Source organism: Cricetulus griseus, chromosome 9, assembly GCF_003668045.3.
Source record: "Cricetulus griseus strain 17A/GY chromosome 9, alternate assembly CriGri-PICRH-1.0, whole genome shotgun sequence".
Lineage (NCBI taxonomy): Eukaryota > Metazoa > Chordata > Mammalia > Rodentia > Cricetidae > Cricetulus > Cricetulus griseus.
In genome coordinates, this window is record NC_048602.1 from 9031347 (window position 1) to 9052792 (window position 21446).

Genomic DNA, 21446 nt, shown 5'->3' on the forward strand with positions numbered 1-21446 from the left:
TAGTATCAGAGGTGAGTTGAGAGCTGCTTGCTGATTGGCCCAATGGCTGCCCAGAGACATCTTCCTAGGTAATGATGTTAAGCAAACAACACATCCCACAAGCACCTGTTTGTGTCAGCAGTGCGGTATCTTGAAGCTGAGATTCAGGGGACGCCACTCAAAGGGAGGCTCCTAGACACTTCTGTCAGAAAGAGAAAGGACAGGAAGAGCAGATGACTCCCAGAACTGGGGTCAACCTGGACACTTTGGCGGCAAGGATTTACTCTGGTCATCAGAAGGGAGTAGTCACAGAGATTAGAGACATACAGGGTTCAGTTGCACAGGAGGCGAGATTAAGGAGCAACTGGTTGTGCCACTCTATTGAAGTTGTTTGTGTCCTTACTGGTTAATCTTCCACTATGTTAAACACCTGGTATCACCACCTGCTGTTCCAGGTTCTCACAGCAGAGCAGGAAACAAAGCAACAGGGTGTCCCTTCAACACCCAAACAAAGCAACCTGGCATGACTGGGATGGAGTTTGTAGCAGGAAGCACTTCCAGAAAAAATACATTAGTTACCAGACCATCAAGAGGTCACATGTAAGAACAGCTGGGAGACCATGGACTGGGCACTGTGATGGCCGCTCTTGAGTGTTAGCTTGACTCTATGTGACATCAGCTAAAAACCAGGCTGCTAGACACTCTGTGAGGGATTTCTTATCAGATTATTAGAGGCAGGAAGACCCACCCTAAATCTGGGCCACACCTTCTGCTGGCAAAACACATGCAACAAGGTAATTGTGCTTTTGCTGAGAGAAAGACCATGATGAAAACACTTGAAGGTGTGTGACTGTAGGCTGCAAAAAGCAGGAACCTAGATAATACTGTGTAAAGTAAAGGACAGCAGACATCAAAGGTAACACACCATGTGATTCCTTTTATTTGAACCATACATATTAGGCAAGTCCATAGACCCAGAATTCAGACCATATACAGAGTCCATTAGATGACTTCCTGGTGCACCTGGAGCTAATACATGGCATGTGGCTGTTGAGAGATAGGGGAGTGACTGAGATTGTGATGTGGCCTCCAAGTCTCTCTGTTCACACAATCCCTTGATTGAATCCTCCAGTACTATTCACAGGAAGAACAGCACACCTCGAGATTTGGAGAAACTGCAGTAAGGTGGAAGAGGTGAGGACAGATCTAGGGCCTGGTTCCCATCAGGTCTCTCACAGGCAGAGACATGGGCGGGGCTATTGTAACAGGAGTAGAGACACCTGGCCACCTCAGCCCAGTCATCGGGACAAGAAGCAGATCTGGTATTCTGGGGGCACTCTGCCAAAGCCACTCTCCTTTGGATTGAGGTCAATGTCCTTAGGATCCACAGGACTGGACAAGGAGAAGTTCTGGAGGAGGGTGGTGAAGAAAAGGAACAATTCGTTGCGGGCGATGCCTTCTCCAAGACAAATGCGCTTTCCTGTGGGCACAGAGGATGAGCCATGTGAGCACCAGGGCTGTGTACAACCTTCAGACTGTCCCATCCCTAAACCCAGACAACTCTGCCCATTGCAATGAAGAAGAAGGTTTGACCCCCATCCTGCCATTCCAATGACAACATTAAGAGATTCCCAAGCCTTAAAGAACTGGTTCAAGAGCCAGTGCCAAAGTCTTAGCATGGAAAGGAGCCTGCCATGAATCCTGAGGACATTGGTTGCATAACCTGAACCCACATGCTGCAAGGAGAGAAGCAATCCCCACAGTCTGTCCTCTGCCATAAACACACACCATAGCCCACATGGATATGCATACAACCATGTACAAATGGAATAAATTAATCAAAACATGTGTGCCTGTTTGTTGGTGGATGTCTTGTGGTCACTACTGACAGATTTCTAGCTTTTGCTGGATTATTGGAATCCTTTGTTCCAGATCTGTAAGACCCCACTTAGAGTAGAAACCAAGTGTGCAGGTGTCCACGTGTATAGAGCAACATCTTTAGTGTCCCTCCTTTCTTACGTGAGGGGATTGGTATCCATCTCATCGGGCTGCCCTGAGGGTGAAGGTACTGATTAGAAAACTCCTAGATTAACAACTGGATGGTGTTAAGGGTCCTTATGAGCCAGACATGGAGGCACGTGCTGTAAGAGCCGCTCTTGGGAGACTGAGCATTCAGAACAGCCTGGACCACACAGAAGGAGCACTGTGTGAGCATCCTTCTGCCTTTCCTCTCCCTCCCTCTGCTCCCCACCCACACTGTCCCCTCAACCCCTCCTTGTTCAGCTTGAGACCAACAAGTTCACAAACTCAATAGTTCCTACACTTGAGATGGACAGGGGCATCTGATAAGGGATCTGTGGCTCCATCTGGATTCTCAGGGGTGTAAGGAGCCCCTGTTGGGTTGTCACCTCACAGCAATGGGAGCCTGAAAGCCCAGGCAGAGGCTCCACCACCTGCCCTGTAACTCAGGGATTCTTAATCTGCAACTGGAAGCCTCAGGCCTCTAGAGGAAGGAGGGATTTTCCAGCAACGCCTGTGTCCTCCAGTTGTTGAGAAATTGTACCTGTGCATGGGTTCATAGAGAAAGAACACTATCTCCTAGGAATTCCATTTACAGAACAAAGCTTACATGAGCTCAGAAATCTATGGTGTAGCTCTCTGAGTTGGTTCTCCTAGAACTGGTTTTGTGACAAAGATTTTTCCAGAGCAGCTTTTAATGACTCATATCACTCTCAACACAATGTCCCCAAGCCTGAAGCTGGAGACTAAGACACCATTCCTATCTCTTTGGCTCTAATATCCTTTGGCCTGCTTGTTTGCTCACTCTCCTGCTTGCTTGCATCCCACAGCAATCTACCTGAGCCTGTGTCTGTATCTCTCATCGCTATGTGGCTTCCTTTTATCTCTTTTCTGTTTACTTTTTCTAAACTTCCTAGCTGACATCATAGCCCCCACCGCTACCATCTGAACATAACTAGTGACACGTTCCTTCATGTCATCTTCTCATGTCCCTGTTCTCCACATCACTGCCTTTCCAAACTTGGGTCTGTTATACAGACAATTCACCTTTATCTCACGCCCTACCTGTCTACAACTCTGAAGATGAAATATGAAAGGATCCTATTACTCTGGATAGAGCTGGAAGCAACCTTGAGCCCGGGGACACTGAAGTCACTTGAATAATCAAGACTAGACAATTCTTAGCTAAAACATAGCTTAGCAGGAGAGCACTTGCCTAAAATTCCTCAGTGAGGGGATGAGGACAGAGATCAGAGAGGCTCAGAAGGAGAATACAGCAGGGTAAAAGGGCCAGCCAAAGAAACCAACCAATCCCTGAGCATGAAATGTAGCACCCTGAACCAGAACACAGAGCAAGTGAAAGAAACACTTCAGTCCTGCACTTAGAACCTAAGAAACACAGCCTGACTCTGAAACCAGATTCAAAGAAATACACGTTGGCCCTCGAACCAGAGCCAGTGAAAAATTTATGCCCAGGGCCAAACTAGATCCAAAAAGCAAAAAAAAAAAAAAAAAAAAAAAAACAAAAAAAAAAAAAACAAAAAACAAAAAAGGCCAGTGAAAGAAACACAGTTTATTCCTGAAAGCAGAGAAAACTATTCCTCTCTCCAACTGAATCACAAAACCAACTAATCCCTGAGCATGAAAACTAACCAATTCTGAGAAGAAAATCTTCTCCCTGAGAAAACTCCATACCTAAGAAGCCCTGTATACGCCCCATGCCTGTTCAGTTGCTGGCTGTCCTTTCCCACCCTGGCAGAGGAAGCCACTCTCCTGGACTCCTCCTTCCCATACAAATCTCTTTCTCAAAAGAGTCTTGGGTGAAGATCTTCATTCACCAGTTCAGAATAGAAGAGCCTTGCTGAGTTCACTCAGGGGACTGAGAAGAAAATTCTTGCTGAGATGTCCCCTTAGAGGAGTTGAACTAGGCTGAGCAGAAAATGTAACAATTTTTCACCAGAGCCAGAGGAGACTGCTACTTTTCTGCAGAGGCTTCTCCTTTGCAGAGTTTAGCAGAAGGAGTAACATCTTGGACCTCAGCAGGAGAAGCAGATACCTTTGCTAGGATGTTAGGGGAACACAGCAGAGAAAAACCTGTACTGGCTCTCTCTAGGAGAGGAGCAAAATTGCTCTATCATTCGGGGAGACCACTCCCCACTGCACCCAGCTTGAGGTATGACCTGACTTCCCAACAACACAGGATACCTTTCCCTCAAGGGCTGAGCTGTCCTATTGCAGCTCCAGCCTCCACAGATGTCCTATCCTGGCTCTAAGTATAGCCTGGCTTCCCGATAAGTCAGGACACCTTTGCAGCTCCAGAACTGTAACATTCACTCTCTTACAAGTATCTTCTAGAATGCACCAGGGAAAGGTTGGAGGAGTGGGCTCTTTGAAGAGAACTTGCTTAACACACACCCATCCCTGGGTTTCACAGCTAGGGGTTAGGGGGCCAATAAAGGCTTAGGCATTATTTGTAGAACTCCACTTTCTCCAAAAGATAAGAAAGCTGAACACAAAGTTTTCATGTTTACATCCAATATAGTCCATCAAAATGAAGTAAATTGGGCCAAAGGGAGCTTCTGTATGTAACTAACCAAACACAGCAGGCAATCGAGCTACACACTAACTTGAGATTATGCTATTATAGTGAAGAACAAATCTCAGTCACTCAGAGCAGTTGACCTACCCCAGGCTGGCAACTATTCCAAAATGGCCAAGTAAGGTAAACGCAGAGCTGGCACCAATCAGGATGTATGTTCATGCCCAGCTCCCTCTTGTCTACAGACACTGTGTGCTGACACTGATGGGTGCTGGAACCCTGAACTTGCTCTGGTTCAGGATATTATCCACCATGAATGGTCTCTTGGCTCAAATAAATGCCAGGAACTTTCATGTCTCTTAAAATTTAACAAGAGTGCAAACAGGGGAAAGTGTGTGAAGACATGCCCCATGTCACCAGTGCTCACAGCTAAAGTCAATGTCTCCCCAGCCATCAAGACCCTACCCAGTTCATAGCACTGTGGATAGACAGTGTCAGCTGTTCTTGCTGCTGTTTCCTAAGAAAATGATGTGCTCAGGCTTAGAGGACTTTAAATACCTCCCCAAAGTCCTCCTGACCAGGATTCTCTTTTAGGTCAAGAGTCCCCTTGTGGACCTGTAGCCAGGGTGAATGGGATGGTTAAGGCAGAGCAGCTGGGATAGACTGAGGAAACATTGACCTAGTCCTGTCTGTGTCCTGGAGGAAGAGCCTGCCCTCTAGTGTCAGGGAGAGGAAGCACAGGTGAGTCTCACCTATAGAGAAGGGCATAAAAGCTTCATTTTTCTTCAGTGCCCCATTGGCATCCAGGAAGTGGTCAGGATTGAAGGTGTCTGGTTGTTCAAAGTACTGTGGGTCATGGAGAGCTGAGCTCAGGATGGGGTAGACTTCAGTGTCCTAGGAGACATTACGAGATACAAAGATGTCAATATTCTCTGACTGACATATGCAGACAGTCACTTCACCAGTAAGACACCAGGAATGCTGGGAAACCAAGAACAGGCTGGTACTAGGATGGAGGAGAAGGCAGGAGGCTCATGGAGTAGAGATATGGAATGGCAGCCGGTCTCACCTTGGGGAGCAGGTACCCGCGGAACAAAGTGTCTTTGGTGACTTTGTGTGGCACACCAATGGGGATAAGATCTGAAAATCTCTGTATCTCGTGGATGACGGCATCAGTGTATGGCATTTTGGTGCGGTCGTCAAGGGTTGGTAGGCGGTGGGAGCCGATCACCTGATCGATCTCCTTTTGGACTTTCTCTGCACGGAAGAGGGGAACAGTGGATCTACTCTGCCAGCTTTGTAGCAGTGATGCTTTATTCTAGGAGCCAACAACCCAGGAAAGAGTCCAGCAAGATGATGCGCCTAAAAAACTCATTGCACTTCTGGGAGCAAACAACTGTTTTGTTTTTGAGCAGCTCTCTATATATACCCGTGTTTAAAACTAAATTAAATTTCTCTTCTGTGAGCTTCAACCTCATTTCTGCCAGGTTTTTTAAAAAAGAAAGAAGAATACACAGGAAAGGGCTACTTTATAGGCACAATTTATAGCAATGGTGTTGGTGTGGCAGTGTGAGGGAGAAAAGCAGTAAAAATTGTCACCTTTGCAAGGAAATGAATTGTCACACACATTCACTCACACACATGCATGCACACACACACATGCACACATACATATACATATACACACACGTGCACACACACACACACACACACTAAAACTTGCACATGCACCATAATTTTACATGAAGTTTTATATTAAAAACTCAAGGTTGTATCCTCAGGAATATAACCCAGAAGTAGGTAGATTAGCAAATGTTTCTATCAAGGAATGGATGTAAAAAAGAATACATAAGAAAATTAATGGATAAATCAGTTAATAAATGGACAGATTGAGGAGTTAAGGAAATGAACAGACTAAACACTAGATTATGTATTCAACTTACAAGGCAACACAAGATTGAATTAGTGGATAAATGGAGGAATGGATAAAGAAGAGAAAGATGAATTGAAAGGCCAGTTAGTGAAAGGATTAAGGAATAACACCGTTGACAGAAGGATACATGAGTTATGAATAAATCAAGGATGAATAATTTTTTTCAATTCTAATGATCAAAGGAAAAACGTAGCTGATTTGCTGAAATAAATGAATGAAATGTTTGGTTGGGTGATTGAAGGATCAATTGGACAATGGGATAGATATATCGTCGAGTGGGGGGTATTAAGGGTGTGTGAGTGTGAACGAGTGTGTGAGTGTCTGTGTGTGTGTGTGAGTGTGTGAGTGTGTGAGTGTCTATGTGTGTGTGTGTGAGTGTGAATGAGTGTGTGAGTGTGTGAGTGTGTATGAGTGTGTCTGTGTGTGTGTGTGTGAGTGTGTGTGTGTGAGTGTGTGTGTGTGTGTGTGTGTCTATATGTGGGTAGATGGAAGGATGTTGAGTTACAGGTGTTTGGATAGATGGATGTTCAGATGGTTGGGAAAATGAAGGAAGGGATGGTGGACGGCAGGTGGGTTGGTGGGTGGACAGACAGGTGGGGGAGTGAACAAAGTGTGGGTGAGACATGCATGGACAGAAAGATGAGTGAATAGACGGATGGAAAGATGGGAGGAAGGAAGGAAGGAAGGAAGGAAGGAAGGAAGGAAGGATGGAAGGATGGATGGATGGGTGGATGGATGGATGGATGGGTAGATGGATGGATGGAAGGAAGGGTGGAAGGATGGATGGAAGGATGGATGGATGGATGATGGGTGGATGGGTGGATGGATGGGTGGATGGGTGGATGGATGGATGGATGGATGGATGGATGGATGAGTGGATGGATGGGTGGATGGATCTCCTTTAAATGATAGGAGAGAACAATGGAAAACAGATCAGCTGAGGGTTACTTCACAAACCACCCACAGCACTGCCCTAGTTTAGTAGACCAAAGCCTTCAGAGTTCCAGATGGAAGAGGCTCATGTCTCTCTCGTTCATACAAACCTCCACAGCCAAGAGGAAGCTAGAAGCTCCCCCAGCTGACTTCCTGGGACGCACCTGCAACATGGGGGTATTTGAGCATGAGCAGGAAGCCATAGCGGAGTGTGGTGCTGCTGGTCTCGGTGCCAGCAAAGAAGAGAGACAGCACGGAGATAATGAGATTCTGGTGATGGAACTCCGTGTGTGAATTGGACTTCTCCTGGTTCCAGAAAGAGAGAGAAGTTGAGGGTGACTGGAGCCTTGAGGGAGATGCTCACACATCCTGGGCACTGTCCTTGTGTCTCACTCTATGGACCACATGACATTTCTCAGTCCCTGACTATGTCACCTGGTCTCTGTGTGTTCTGTCTTCTCTCTCTACTCTGCTTTCGGATAGTTTATCATGGTTTGTGTCCCAGGCTCTTTCTTGCTCTTTCTTGCTCTTTCTTCCTCTGTGGTCTTTTCTGCTTTTAGTTCCTGGTCCTGTGTTTCTTGCACAGCCTTCTTTCTCCCTATTTCATATTCTTCTCCCTTTTCCTTCCATCATTTTCTAGATGCTTCTGCATCTCCTCCACTCCATTTCCTGTCTCTCCTCCCCATCCTCTGCCCCTCATTTCCTCTGCTCACATCCTCAGCCCTCACTCTCTCATCCCCTCTCACTCATGCAGGACTTACCTTCTCCATGCGTAGAAGGTAGGTATCAATGAAGTCTCTTGGATTGCTGGCGTCCAATGTTGCCCTGTGCTTATCCACACTGTGGTCAATGTAGTCAAGGATTTCCTTCAGGTTTCTGTAGATTTGTTTGTGAGTACCAGGAAAGTATTTCAGGAAGCCAGAGAAGAGCTCAAACACCTGCAGGAAAGAAGGGTCCAGAAGGTCACCTGGAGCTATCAGGTCTCAAGAAGCAGGATGCGTTCCTAGGTTCCCATATTTCATGAGGATCCGCGCTCTCTCCTTCTAACCTCCCCACTTCCCTCCCTTTGTTTTCCTGCTCTCATTTCCTAATCTTCTCTTGCTCCTTCCTTTCCCTCTCATGCACAGGACATAGGGCATGCTGTCAGTGTGTTTCTCTGAATCTGTCTCCAGCAATTGTCCTGCATTCTCTCTCTCTCTTTCCTAAGGCATCTTTTTGTTTTGTTTGTGTTTCAATCAGGGTCTCCTGTCTTTCACACTGTCCTCAAATTCAATATTTATCCAAAGATGTCCTTGACCTCTGCTCTCAGATGTACTGGGATTGCTTATGTGTTTCAACCATCCTGCCCTATTTTGTGCTAGAGATAAACCCAGGCATTTATTAAAAACAATAGACAAGTACTCTGCCCCCTTAGCTACAACCAGAGTCCCCAAGTCATCATTTTCTCATGTTTGGATTGCTCTGTATTTCTTCATTCAGATCTCCCACCCTGTAGACCACCTTCCCCCTTCCCTCCAGGCCTCAGGCTCCTGGCCTCTCCATGTTGTCTCTGCGTTTCTTCCAGCCCTAGAGCACTCCCTTCTGCACACACAGAGCGGCCTCCTCTTCCTCTGCTGTGGATTTTCCTCTCTTCCCACCCACTGACCTGGCTGGAGAAGGAGCTGATGAGTGAGAAGCTGCGATAGAACAGTTCCAGCAGACGCAGGAATTGGCGATCCTTGTAGTCAAAGCGCTCTCCAAAGACAATGGAGCAGATGATGTTGGCTGTGATGCATTGGAAGAGGAACTTGGGGTCCAGGGGGGCTCCTGGAGGATGAAGAGGCAGGACAGGAGACTTGGCATCAAGTGGAACGTTTGCCATTGGCCCCATCTCTGTAAAGCTGTCACCACCACTCACTACTGAAATAATAACAATGCCTGCTACCTGATTTGCACATGTGATGCACCAGGTCTTGCCCTCAAGATTGCACACTCCAGTTTGTATAGTTTCCTCTCAATATTGCACATGAGATGCAATGCTATTAGGACACACAGAGACAGTAGCTAACCTCTCCAAGACAACACAGCTACTCATGACTGCGACCAGGATTCATACCAGGGAGGTAAGAGTGAGGAGAGCATGTGTAAGTTAGTCCCCACCCTGCACATCCTCCCAGGACAACTTTCTGACTCTGAGCTAACATAGCTAACTCCCACTGGTAGCTTGTGGGGATTTAGAAGTCTTTCCTCCATCCTCCTCTGATCCTAGACTCTGTGATGCTCCAAGAACCATCAGCGCTTGGTGCCTGCTGCCTTTGAATTCTCGGTTCCATCATGGGCTCTCATGGTTTGAGGGATGTCTGCAGTCCAGCAATATTGGGACACTGTTGTCCGTCTCTCTGGGTCTCACTTGTCTGTCGTCCCTGAGTCTCTGCAGATCTTGCTCTTGAGTTTGTCAGTCTTCATCTGTCTCTCTGATGATTTCCTGCATAAATGTCTTGCAGCATTTTTGTCTCTTTCTCTTCCCCCTCCTGCTACTACTTCCTCCCCCCCTCTACTCCTATGACTCCCCCCACCCTGTATTTTCTCTTCTGTTTGGTTCCTCGTGCTCCATATCTCAGCTTCCTGGTCTCTGTCACTCTGCTTTCTCCTTTTTTCTTCTTTGTCCCTTGATTCTCTCTGCTCCCTTCCAGCCTCTGCATGGACATCTCAGAGACTCCTGAGTAATCTTAGGATGATTCTTGGAATAAACACCAACATGGAGCTGGGCATTGGTGGCGCACACCTTTAATCCTAGCACTCAGGAGGAATAGGCAGGCAGATCTCTGTGAGTTCGAGGCCAGCCTGGTCTCCAGAGCGAGTGCCAGGATAGGCTCCAAAGCTACACAGAGAAATCCTGTCTCAAAAAACCAAACCAAACCAAAACAAAAAAAAAACAAAAACTCCAACATGTGAATGAGATACCAAAAACAAACTTGGTCACTAGAGTGCCCCTCCTAAGTAGTTTTTATAAGTGCCCAGAAGTGCTTTTGACTGCCACAAAGTAAAACCCCATCAGTAAAAACCACTAGAAAAACACCCAGTCATTGCTTCCTAATCTTGCCTTGGACACAGACAATGTTTTGAGACTATTTAATGTCATCAAGGTGGCCTTGTATTCCATATAAAGTCAAGGATGACCTCAGCATCTAAACTCCTGCCTCTATTTCACCTGTACTATGATGACCATCATGCTTCACCATGACAACATTATGGTGTTAGGCACCAGCCTGGGAAATGTGTGTGTACCGGGCAAGCCCGTTGAACCACAGTGTCAAGCACTTTTTAACCTTTGAGTCAAGATTTCATGATGTAGCCAAACCAGCTTTGAATTTATGACCCTCCTGTCTCAGCCCCCTGAGTACTGGGATGACAGGCTTGTGCCATCATGCCAGACTGACACCTATTCTTAACCCAGGAATTGATTTCCCTGGCTGTGTGTAGCCAGCATGGGATTCACTCAGTCTTTGTCTCTGGGTTATTCTTGGACACTGTCAACTTCATATCTCTTTCTCTGTCTTTCTGTATTTCTCCCCCCCATCCTCACCCCAGTGTGTGTGTGTGTGTGTGTGTGTGTGTGTGTGTGTGTGTGTGTGTGTGTGAGTGTGTGTGGTGTTTTTCTCTTTCTCTGCCCATGTGTGTCTCTAGACTCTTTCTTTGGCTGTGTGTATGGGGAAATGCTTACCATGCCCACTTGGGCTGGACACAGGAAATGCTGACCATGCCCCCATGGGGCTGGCACAGGTGCCACTGACCATGACTGCTTGGGCGTGGTCAGAGTGACATAGCAAGGGTTTAAATATCAGAGAGGCACACAAGTGACCCTCTTTTTCCCTCTCCCACCTGGCTGAGCGGCCGAGCAGACATCCAGTGTAAACCTGGTCACTGGCTCCGTTGCCTGAGTACTTTCTTAATAAACTGTCTCTTATCAATCCAGTTCTGCCTCCACATTGCGTTTGGCATTAGCTGTGCACTCATGTTCCTGCTTGACCACTTTCCTTAACGCCCTTTCTCTGGGACTCACCCTGGGATTTCTGCAGCTCTTCTACCAAACACTGGGCCTCCTCCTGAATCCTCTCCTCCACACTCCTCTTCCCCATCCCAAAGTCTCTCATGGTGGCCAGAGAGAATCGCCGGAGGGCCTTCCAGCGTTCCCCGTTGGCAAAGATCACACCTAAGAAAGTAGGAGAAGCATGGGTGAGTTACAGAGGACGCTCAAAGAAACCTGGGACCTTCCCCACCCCTGTCCTCCCTTCTAGTGGATTTTCCTCTCTCTGTGCCCATTGTCCATTCCAACTCATCCCAATTTTGTGACTCCTACCATAGTCCTTGAAGGTAGGTTTAACCACTGCAATTGTCCCCCGGCCAGAGAAAGCCTCAGCTTGGTCCACCAGAGCTTCCCTTATGGCCTCTGTCCCATACAGCATGACCACGGGCCTCGGCCCCAGGTGCACTGTGAACACATCTCCGTATTTGTCTCGAAGCTGCCAAGCATAATGGAAGAAGGGCTTTGGTTAGTCAGCACAGTGTTGTTGCTACACTGTGAAAACACCTAGACACAGATTGAGAAGTAGGAACCCCTCCCCTGGCCACCCTTCTCCTTCTGAAGACCTAGCAATTTCAGGTTATACCACCAGCATGAAGGTTTTCATGGATGGTTGATGCCCTGAGCAGTACTACATTACAGTATGGCTTTGGGCATTGGATTTATACTGTAAGGCCAGCACTGGACAAGTAAATGAACTAGACCGGGAACTCCGGATCATCTCTTGCTGCTGTTGAGCTGGAGGTCAGCCTGGGTCTACATGAAACCTTGTCTCAAAGAGATAAACAAGTCATAGGTGTGATATAGGAAAACTGCGAGTAATGAATTGCAGCTACAATGGAGTCAGCAGAAACAAACTTGCTTAGGAAATACTGAGTTGCACAAGGCAGAGTTCGGCTAAAGCATTGCTGCCTCTACTATGACTGGTGATAAGGAATAAACTCGTCAGACTTGTTAGAAACTGTAAGAAACACTTGTACCTTGGATGTAATTGTAGTTAAGGTTTGCTGCAGTATAGGCTTCTGAGAACATATTTCTGTTAATATTTTTCTTAAGATTGTTGAAAATTAGGCTCCATTTCCATATCAAAGAACATGGTTCTGCTGGGTGGCTCAACGGGAATAGCACTGGGTAACAACCACCATGAAGTGATGCTTCTCCTTTCAGGAAGGTTGTGATCCTGCCAGGAGTGCAGATGGCACTGAGTGTGGAGTTTGAATAAGATTGACTCACAAAGGTCCATGCGTTTGAATGCTTGGTGAACAGGGAGTGGTACTATTTGAAAAGATTAGAAGGATTTGGAGGCGGGGCCTTGTTGAGCGATTGTGTCACTGGGGATGGGCTTTCAGATTGCAAAAGCCCATGATAAGCCCAGAGTTTCTCTCTCTGCCTAAGGAACAGGGTGTGGCTGTCAACTACTGTTCCTGTACCTACCGTGCCTGCTGTCATGTTCCTAACATGACAATTATGAACTAACATCAGAGACTATAATCAAGCCCCAACTGAATGCTTTCTTATACGTGCTGCCTTGCTCATGGTGTCTCTTCACAGCAACAGAACAGTGACTGAGACACGTGTAACATGATTCAAAAGGAACAACACTGCTCTAATATAAAAGTAATGGTGACAATATATCTTTGCTAGAAATCTCCATTTATTGGAAACAGCCAGAACTGTTCCTATCTGTATGACACATGTTTAACACCTTAAAGTCTAATGGAACCTGAAAGATATTTACAGATGACAGCACGTGGGGATTGAAAGGGCCCAAGATCTACAGAAGCTGTTAAAATTTTCTCTTTGAGGCGAGATTTTCTAGCAAGTTGGCCAGAATCAGATGTGCATCAGGAAAGAGATTTTTTTCCTTATTTCTTGGATGTTTGAAGTAAATTCTCACTGGTGAGGGGAGAGGTCTTAACCTGCTGCTTCAGATACAGATATTGATATAAACACTGGTAAGGATAGGATATGGATGTGGATAGATGATAGACAGACAGACAGACAGACAGACAGATGTGAATACAGATATAGATCATTGGCCATACCCTTCAGTTTGGACAGCTCTGGAATCTCAGTCCAGAAGCATGCTTCCTGTGGCCCAGCTTCAAGCTTTTCAATGCCTCCTGACAACATTCAAGACAATAGCTCTGACCCGCCCACTGGATTTGTGGGTTGGGAAGTAATTGTCATTTAGTGGTACTCAATGTCAGTCATGACTCCAGTACAGACCCTTGGGAAAATACCTGGCAATGCGACCATCTATGCATCTACAGGGAATTGGTCCCAGGAATATCACAACCCTCCAGCACTGAGAGCCCTCGAGGAGAATGGTGCGATATTTGCAAGTAACCCACCCTCATCCTCTTGTAGTCTTTAACTCATGCTAGATTGCAGCAAAGCTAATGGAAATGAAGGGCTATAAAAATGGCCAATGCCTGATGCTATTTATGAAATAGTGCTAAGAAAAGTTTCAATGGATGTGATATACGTGTGTTCATATCTTGAGATAGGATCCTGCTATGTAGGCCACCTGACTATGTAGTTTAAGTTGTCTCAAACTTGTCATTCTCCTGCCCCAATCTCTGAAGTGCTGGGGTTGCAGGTGTGAGCCACACCTAGCCCTGAGTGCATTTCTTTTAGGTATTTTCAGTCCACAGCTGGTTGAATCTGTGAGTAGAGAATCTGCCTTTATGGACAGTCAGCTATAATTTCTGAAGCAGATTATAAACTTAGACAGAAACTTCACCTCCAAGTGCTTGCTTGTACAACAACAAAAATGCCTACACAAGTTAACCCAATGAATGATCCAGATTATCCTAGAAGGAAGCCTTCTTAATAAAACATTACACAGAGCACACAGCGTTGAGTCCACCCCAGGGAATCTTGTGCATCAGTGAAATAGCAACCTGCCTATCTGATGAATGATATGAACCGTCACCAACTTAATGTTGGCACGAAAACAACTTCTTCTTACTTTTGCTGTTATCTAAATGAAGTTTGAACACAGGTCAAGTCAACCCACCCAGTCAGTATAGGGAGAAGGAGTAACCGTAAGTCATAAGACAGGGGCCAATTTTAATATGGGCTCATCTGCATGACAATGACAAGAATGTGTTCATTTTGGAAAGTCACTGAGCTATGATCTTTTGGAGCAGTGGTTCTCAACCTGTGAGTCTTGACCCCTTTGGGGGTTGACCCATCCATTCATGAGGTCACCTAAGACCAACAGAAAACACAGATATTTACATTGTGATTGGCAACAGTAGCAAAATTACAGTTATGAAGTAGCAACAAAAATAATTTTATGTTTGGGGGTCACCACCCCATGAGGGACTGTATTAAAGGGTCACAGCATTAGGAAGGCTGAAGATCAATGTCAACAATATCATAGCTCAAAAGTTAAAGCTGGCATGGCTGGAGAAATGGCTCAGAGATTAAGATCTCACACAGAGGACTTGGGTTTGGTTGCCAGCACCCATGTGGTAGCTTGCAACTATCTTTGACTGCAGTGGCAGAGGATCCAATGCTCTCTTTTGACTTCTGCAGGCACCAGACACACACATGTTACACAGACTTGGCTGAGGGTGAAACACTTTTCCACACAAAATTAAAAGAAATCATTTTTAAGGTCTAATTGAAACTGGAGAGGTAGCTCAGTGGCCTGGCACTTGAGGCTACATTACGATGACTGAGATTTGTATCCTAGTATGCCGGGGATAAGCTTGGAGTCCCAAGCACACCTGTCAACACAGCTCCAAAATGGAGGTGGAGTCAGGAGGATGATGGGGCTTGCTGGTTTCCAGCCTAGCTGAGAGGATGGCAGGCCCAGGTTAAGAGAGAGACCCTGCCTCAAAGGAATAGACAGAGAGAGATAGAGGACAACCCGTGCCCCCATCTGGCCTCCGTGTGATAGGTGCATCCATCTGCACACTCAAACACACACACACAGTAATAATAATAACAATAACAATAATTACATTTCTTTCCAAATTCTAGGCAGCCATGACTTTTGTAAAACTTCCTTTCTATCTTTGTTCTTTCAGATACCAACCAAAGGCTGGGCCTAATGTCCCTGACACTCTGAGTCTTCCCTCTCTACTCTGAAGCTCACCCATCATTTCTCTCCATGTAGCAGCTTACAAAGGGCATCAATTACTCTATGTCTCTCACCAGTCTTCCTCTTCCAACAGCTGCCATGATTTACCACTTGCCCGCCCTGGTGTTTTGTTTTTTTTTCTTATTATTAATTTTTTATTTGAATTAGATTATTTTACATGTTAATCCCAGTTCCCTCTCCCTCCCCTACTCCCCTGTCCCCCCTCCAACTAACACCCTACCTATCCCATACCCTTTCTGCTCGCAGGGAGGGTGAGGCCTTCCGTAGGGGAGTCTTCAAAGTCTGCCATATCCTTTGGGCTAGGGCCTAGGCTAACCCCCTTGTGTTAGGCTCAGGGAGTATCCCTCTATGTGGGACGGACCCCAAAGTCCATTCCTATGCTAGGGATAAGTACTGATCCACTACAAGAGGCCCCATAGATTTCTGAGGTCTCCTCACTGACACCCACATTCAGGGGATCTGGATCAGTCCCATGCTGGTTTCCCAGCTATCAGTCCAAGAGCTCTCCCTCATTCAGGTCAGCTGTTTCTGTGGGTTTCACCAGCCTGGTGTGGACCACTTTGCTCATCAGTTTTCCTTCTCTGCAACTGGATTCCAGTTGAGTTCAAGGTTCAGCTGTGCGGCCCTGGTGTTTTCAATTACACACTCTAATGAGATTGACCCTAACCTCCCCCGAGACTGTGCCTCACACCAGTTTCCATGGTAACATGGGTTCCCCTGAGGTTCTGATACTATGTGGGTAAGATGGGACTCAAAAGAAATGCCTGTGAGGATAAAACACTCCAGGACCTTAGGATACATCTGAGAGGGACCTCAAAACCTGACTCTAGCCACCCCAACAGCTATCAGAGCATTTGGAAATAGATCCCAGGTTCACCACTCTCGAATCAAGCCTCGGAGGTCACATTTAAAGGCCTGATGAGGGGCCCAGTGAGCGGACCCAGTTGTATGTTCTTGTGAGCCTACCAAGGGAATGCAATGGATTTTGTGTGAATGCTATGCCTGCATATATGTAATTGCAACACATGAGTGTAGTGCCCCAGACGCCAGACGAGGGAGCCAGACGTCCTGGAACTGGAGTTGCAGATGGTTGTGAGCCGGTTATTTGGGGCGCTGGGAATTGAAACCAAGTCTTTTACGGTGCATCTAGTACTCTTCAGTGCTGAGCCAGCTCTCCACCACCACCACCACCACCAATCCCAGGTCCTTCTTATGTCTTCCCCTAAATGAGCATTTCTTCATGGAGCTGCATGTGACTGCAACCAATGCAGGCATTGATCCGCAGGGAACAGCTTTGGAAATGGTTCCATCACCAAATGTCAGTCCATCTAACAAATGGTTTTAGAGTCCCCATTCTTTTCTTTCTTTATTTTGGAGATAGGGTTTCTCTGTGTAGCTCTCTCTGGCTGTCCTAGAACTCACTGTGTAGACCAGGTTGGCCTCAAACTCACATAGGTCCACCTGTCTCTGCCTCCCAAGTGCTGGGATTCAAGGTGTGTGACACCAATGCCCAGCTAGAGTCCCCATTCTTAAAAGGGGAATGTTAATGAGTCTTAAAAGCAGTTTAGAATAGACTCATCCTTCCTCCGTCATCCCTCTTCTCTCTGCCCTCTGGTCCTGAGTGGAGACAGGATATTAATACCTGCCCCAAAGATTGGCTCCTCCCTGAAGAGTTAATTCACCAAACCTATCAATCACCCAGCCAAGAGGCATGGCCAGGGGAAAGGCTGGTTCACTTGAACCGTAATAAGCAGAAGGGAGGAATAATCTTTCCCTTATTGCACCAGGGAGGAGTGATCACTCCCTTACTGCCCTGGTGTGCTGCTCCTAACCTAACCTTGGTGCAGAACTCAAACCAGCAGCTTTTCTAGTCCCTTGTCTGTTGGGAGGCCTTGCTGGCCAGAGGTTGTGGTCTACCATGGCCTGGCAGCTCTCTCCAGGCTCGGCAACATCGAGGATGCCCTGCTGTCTACCTGCTCTGATTTGGAGAAGGTCTCTAGGCCTGGATGCCCAATTTATCTCTAGTGTGACCTTTGGCCTGGCTACCTGCTAGAGCTCTCCCCTGCTGCCCATATAGTAGTTAGACTTTGCCCTTTAGAGTAGGCCAATGCTTCCTTACATGATAGCTAAGACTTGTACCAGGAGCTTTATGATAACGCTTAAACTGTCTCCCCAGAGAGCTGTCCAAATGTGGGTCCCTGCTCATTCGCTTCTGCTCCAGCAGGCAGCTGATGAATCCTGAGAAAGGAGAGCCACACTGGTCCTTCTCTGTTCTTTTTAATCTCTTCCTTCTGGATCTCTACCAAGGGCTGGGTGTGCACTCCCTGGCACTCAGTGCTTCCTCTCTCTTTTTCTGATACCATACCCCCCCAACACACCTCTTCCTCTTCAACTTCCTCCTCTAGCAGCACCTAGATTCACAGCTGGCCTGCCTTAGTGTTTTCCTCTCAAATGTTAATAAAATTGTCCTTGAGCATAGGAAAAACATTAAAGACTCAGAAAGGCAGGCGAGTGTTTTCAGTCCAAACGTGGGCAGTCACTAGAGGCCACAGCTTGGGTTTGTTTCTCTACTCCCGGGCAACAGGATTTCATCACACTTAAATGTCAACCTCAACAAAAGCCTCAATAAAAGCCCACACTCACTTCCAACAACACAGCTGGCTGGGAGAGTAGATCTTTGGCTTGAGCTGCAACTAAAGCTTCCAGAGAACATTCCAGGTTGCATGCTGCAAACCCAGGCATGTGGGGAAAACAAGCAGTTTGGAATTGAGCTGGAACTCATGGAGCTGAAACGGCCTTTAGCAGCTGAATTTGAGTCATGCTCTGAGCTCATCCACAACACACCTGAGAGAGCAGAGTTGGTTGCTCCCGGGGTTGAACACGGGACGTCACTACCACTTGGAATACAGAGCCATCTATCTGGAGCTGCTCTGTCTTCTTGCCTGTCCATGTGATATGCCTTGAACTTGGTTAAAGTGTCCTCTGTGGGCTCTCTGCTGGAGACTTGCTTCCCACTGTGGTTGTGTTGAGAGTCTGTCTGTCTGTCTGTCTGTGTCTGTGTGTGTGCCACATGGGTGTGGGTCCTCCCAGAGGTTATAGGAAACATCAGATCTTCTGGAGTTGGAGTTACAGGCGGTTGTCAGCTATAGATGTGGGTGCAGGGAAGCAAACTGGATCCTCTGGAAAAGCAGCAAGCCTCCTTAACCACTGATCCATCATCCCAGGGCCATAACCCTCTGTACTTTATAAAAGACTGAGCCTCTTGCCTAGTGTTAATAACAACAGAGAACAAAGTCACCAAGAGACTCTTTCTTGCTGGCCTGGGTGGACCATTTCATGTCAGTCAAGCCAGTTCCTCCCCAGGACCCTAAAACTCGATACCTACCTCTCCTCCATGACAGCATGTTCTCTTTCACCTGGGACTATTCCTTCATAGATGCCCCCACTGATCCTCAGAAACAGCTTTTCCCACATTTATTCTTCCCCCAGAGAGTCTTTAGGAATCTGATCAGCTCCTACCTCTTCTGGAGACCCCTATGAACTCTCAGATGATCTTAAGACTCAACTGGGGCTGCAATTCTTGCAAAGGACCTGGGTTCCGTTCCCAGGACCCGCATGGTACTCACACCATCTGTAATCATTTTCAGGAGGTCCTACCCTCTTTTGAGCACCAAGGATGCATGTGGCACACATGCGTACATGCAGGCAACACTCACACACGTGAAATAAAAATAAACCCTAGGGAGGAAAGCCATTTTGCTTTGCCTGTGCTATGTCACCCAGGTAAGCAGGTAGCTTATCTAATTAATGTCTGTGTGTTTACCCTGCACTCAAACCAGGCTGCCAGCTCCTAGGTGTCAAGGATGCAGCCCCGCTCCCTGACTCTGCCCCTATCATGCTATGAGATGCAACATGAGACTCTTTATTCGTTCAAGAGATAGAGTTAGAAAGGCAACCAACCAATACATCAGAGCTGGTATAGGCTCTAATTTCCTGATGACTGCACTTCCATAGACTCTGTGTGTTCATGTCATTAAGATCACTGTCCCCATGGGACTGGAGAGATGGCTTAGAGGTTAAGAGCACTGGCTACTCTTCCAGAGGTCTGAGTTTGATTCCCGGCAACCACATGGCGGCTCACAACCATCTATAATGGGGGAAAAGACGCAGCATTGTCCCAGTATGAGGGACCCTCTCTGTAGGTCTGTGTGTAGTTAGTGGTGCTGGGCGAAGGTGTCAGATTCTTTAGTGGTATAGTCACTCATGAGATGCCCATGAGTAAATAGACCGCACCATGGTTATGGGGTTGGGGGAGGTCAGCATCTCACCTTTTCCTCACCAACTTCCCTTCTGAACCCAGAGCCTAGAAAGCATCCTTTCTCTTTGTGCTTAGTGATCTTCAAGCCATCAGCCACACATAAGCCCACTCTGAATGACCCTTATTAAACTCAGTGGGAGAAAAACTAAAGGATACCAAGGTAGGAAGGCTCTTGTTGGCAAAAAGAAAGGTTTATGTGAGAGACAGAGGGAAGAGAGAGGGAAAGGCGGATCTCGAATGACTGAGATTCAGTACATACATATGTTAAGTTGTCAAAGGATTTTTAAACATAAAATCAATAGGGTGTTGACTTGAGCTTTCTAACATGTGGGACACACATGGATCAAACACTCGGGTCTGGGCAGGGAAACACAATTGTCATCACATTCATGTGGCTAAGGCAGGAGTATCATGACTTGGAAGCCAACCTAAAAACAAAGGAAGACCCTGTCCTATGGTGTAAATTAAAATAACTAAATTTGCCACCATTGGAGGGTGGACTCACTAAAGCCAGGAGGTTATCAATACAAGGTTCAAGAGGGAGATCTCTACAATCACTGGAGAGACAGAGGGGTGGGACTTAGACCCACTGCTTCAGCTCCCTCCTGGAAGGAAGGACCATGGATGCAGATTCAGATTAGTTATTAATGAACAAGTGGTAATTAAGCATTAAATCCCAAGTATGAAGCATCAATGCAAAGACTGGAGAACAATGCTGGCTGCAGAAAGAAAGTGATAAGCACTCCCTACTCACCCCTCCTCCTGCCCTGCCTGCCTCTCCCCTTTGTCCCTGAACACCTCAAGCTAATCTTTGCTCTCTCTTTTGTTGATAGGAGCAAAACCTGTTGTTGACGCCTCTGACATTTTCCTTTCTTTTCTGCAACAGACAGGCTCCTTGGAGTGAAATTCTACACACTTACACCTCACCATCTTGACACCTTTCACACTCCAAGCAGAGTGCTCCACACAATTGCAGCATAGCGAGGACCAGCCTGTCAATCTGAGCACCATCCATCAGCAAGCAGCATCTCACCTGAACCTAGGGCCTGGAGGAGTCCCTTGCTCTTGCTGATGAGAGATCTCCATAGACATAAGCAGGGGAAGCCCAACCCAAGGCCCCATGGAAGTCTCACCCGCATGAAGGAGTTGAGGAGGCCTCTTCTGTCCATCTGCAGGAGGTTCCCCAAGAAGGGCAGAGGACGGGGTCCTGGTGGGAGGTGGCCACGGGCCTTTGGGTGGCCCCTGACCAGGAGTAGCAAGAAGCCAGCAAAAAAAGCGAGGAGGAGCAGGACACTGGGCTCCATGGTCCTCGTCTGAACCCCGTCTACTTCACAGCACAACCCAGAAGGACCTTTTATACTCAATCTGCCTCTCCACCCAGTTATGTAACTTCAGCTGTTCCTGCCTCCTGTCTCAAAATTGTTCAGGAGTGTGAGCACCTACACTTCCTGCTTGGGCTGCCGGTGATCTGTTTACTCCTTGTCTCCTTACCCCTACCCTAGATGTTGGCAGGGGCACCATGAAACAGATACACAGGACAAAAGG

The 21446-nt window shown here is 46.9% G+C and overlaps 1 protein-coding gene across 1 annotated transcript; it reads right to left on the reverse strand.

Moving 5' to 3' along the window:
- Window positions 1-1277: 1277 nt before the first annotated feature.
- LOC100763652 (cytochrome P450 2B1) lies at window positions 1278-21205 on the reverse strand. The gene is made up of 9 exons (XM_027430404.2): window positions 21035-21205; window positions 11743-11905; window positions 11446-11595; window positions 9049-9209; window positions 8165-8341; window positions 7568-7709; window positions 5607-5794; window positions 5290-5431; window positions 1278-1459 (listed from the first exon to the last, which is right to left on the reverse strand). Exons 1-9 carry the CDS (start codon window positions 21203-21205, stop codon window positions 1278-1280), a joined length of 1476 nt encoding a protein of 491 aa, XP_027286205.1.
- Window positions 21206-21446: the final 241 nt, after the last annotated feature.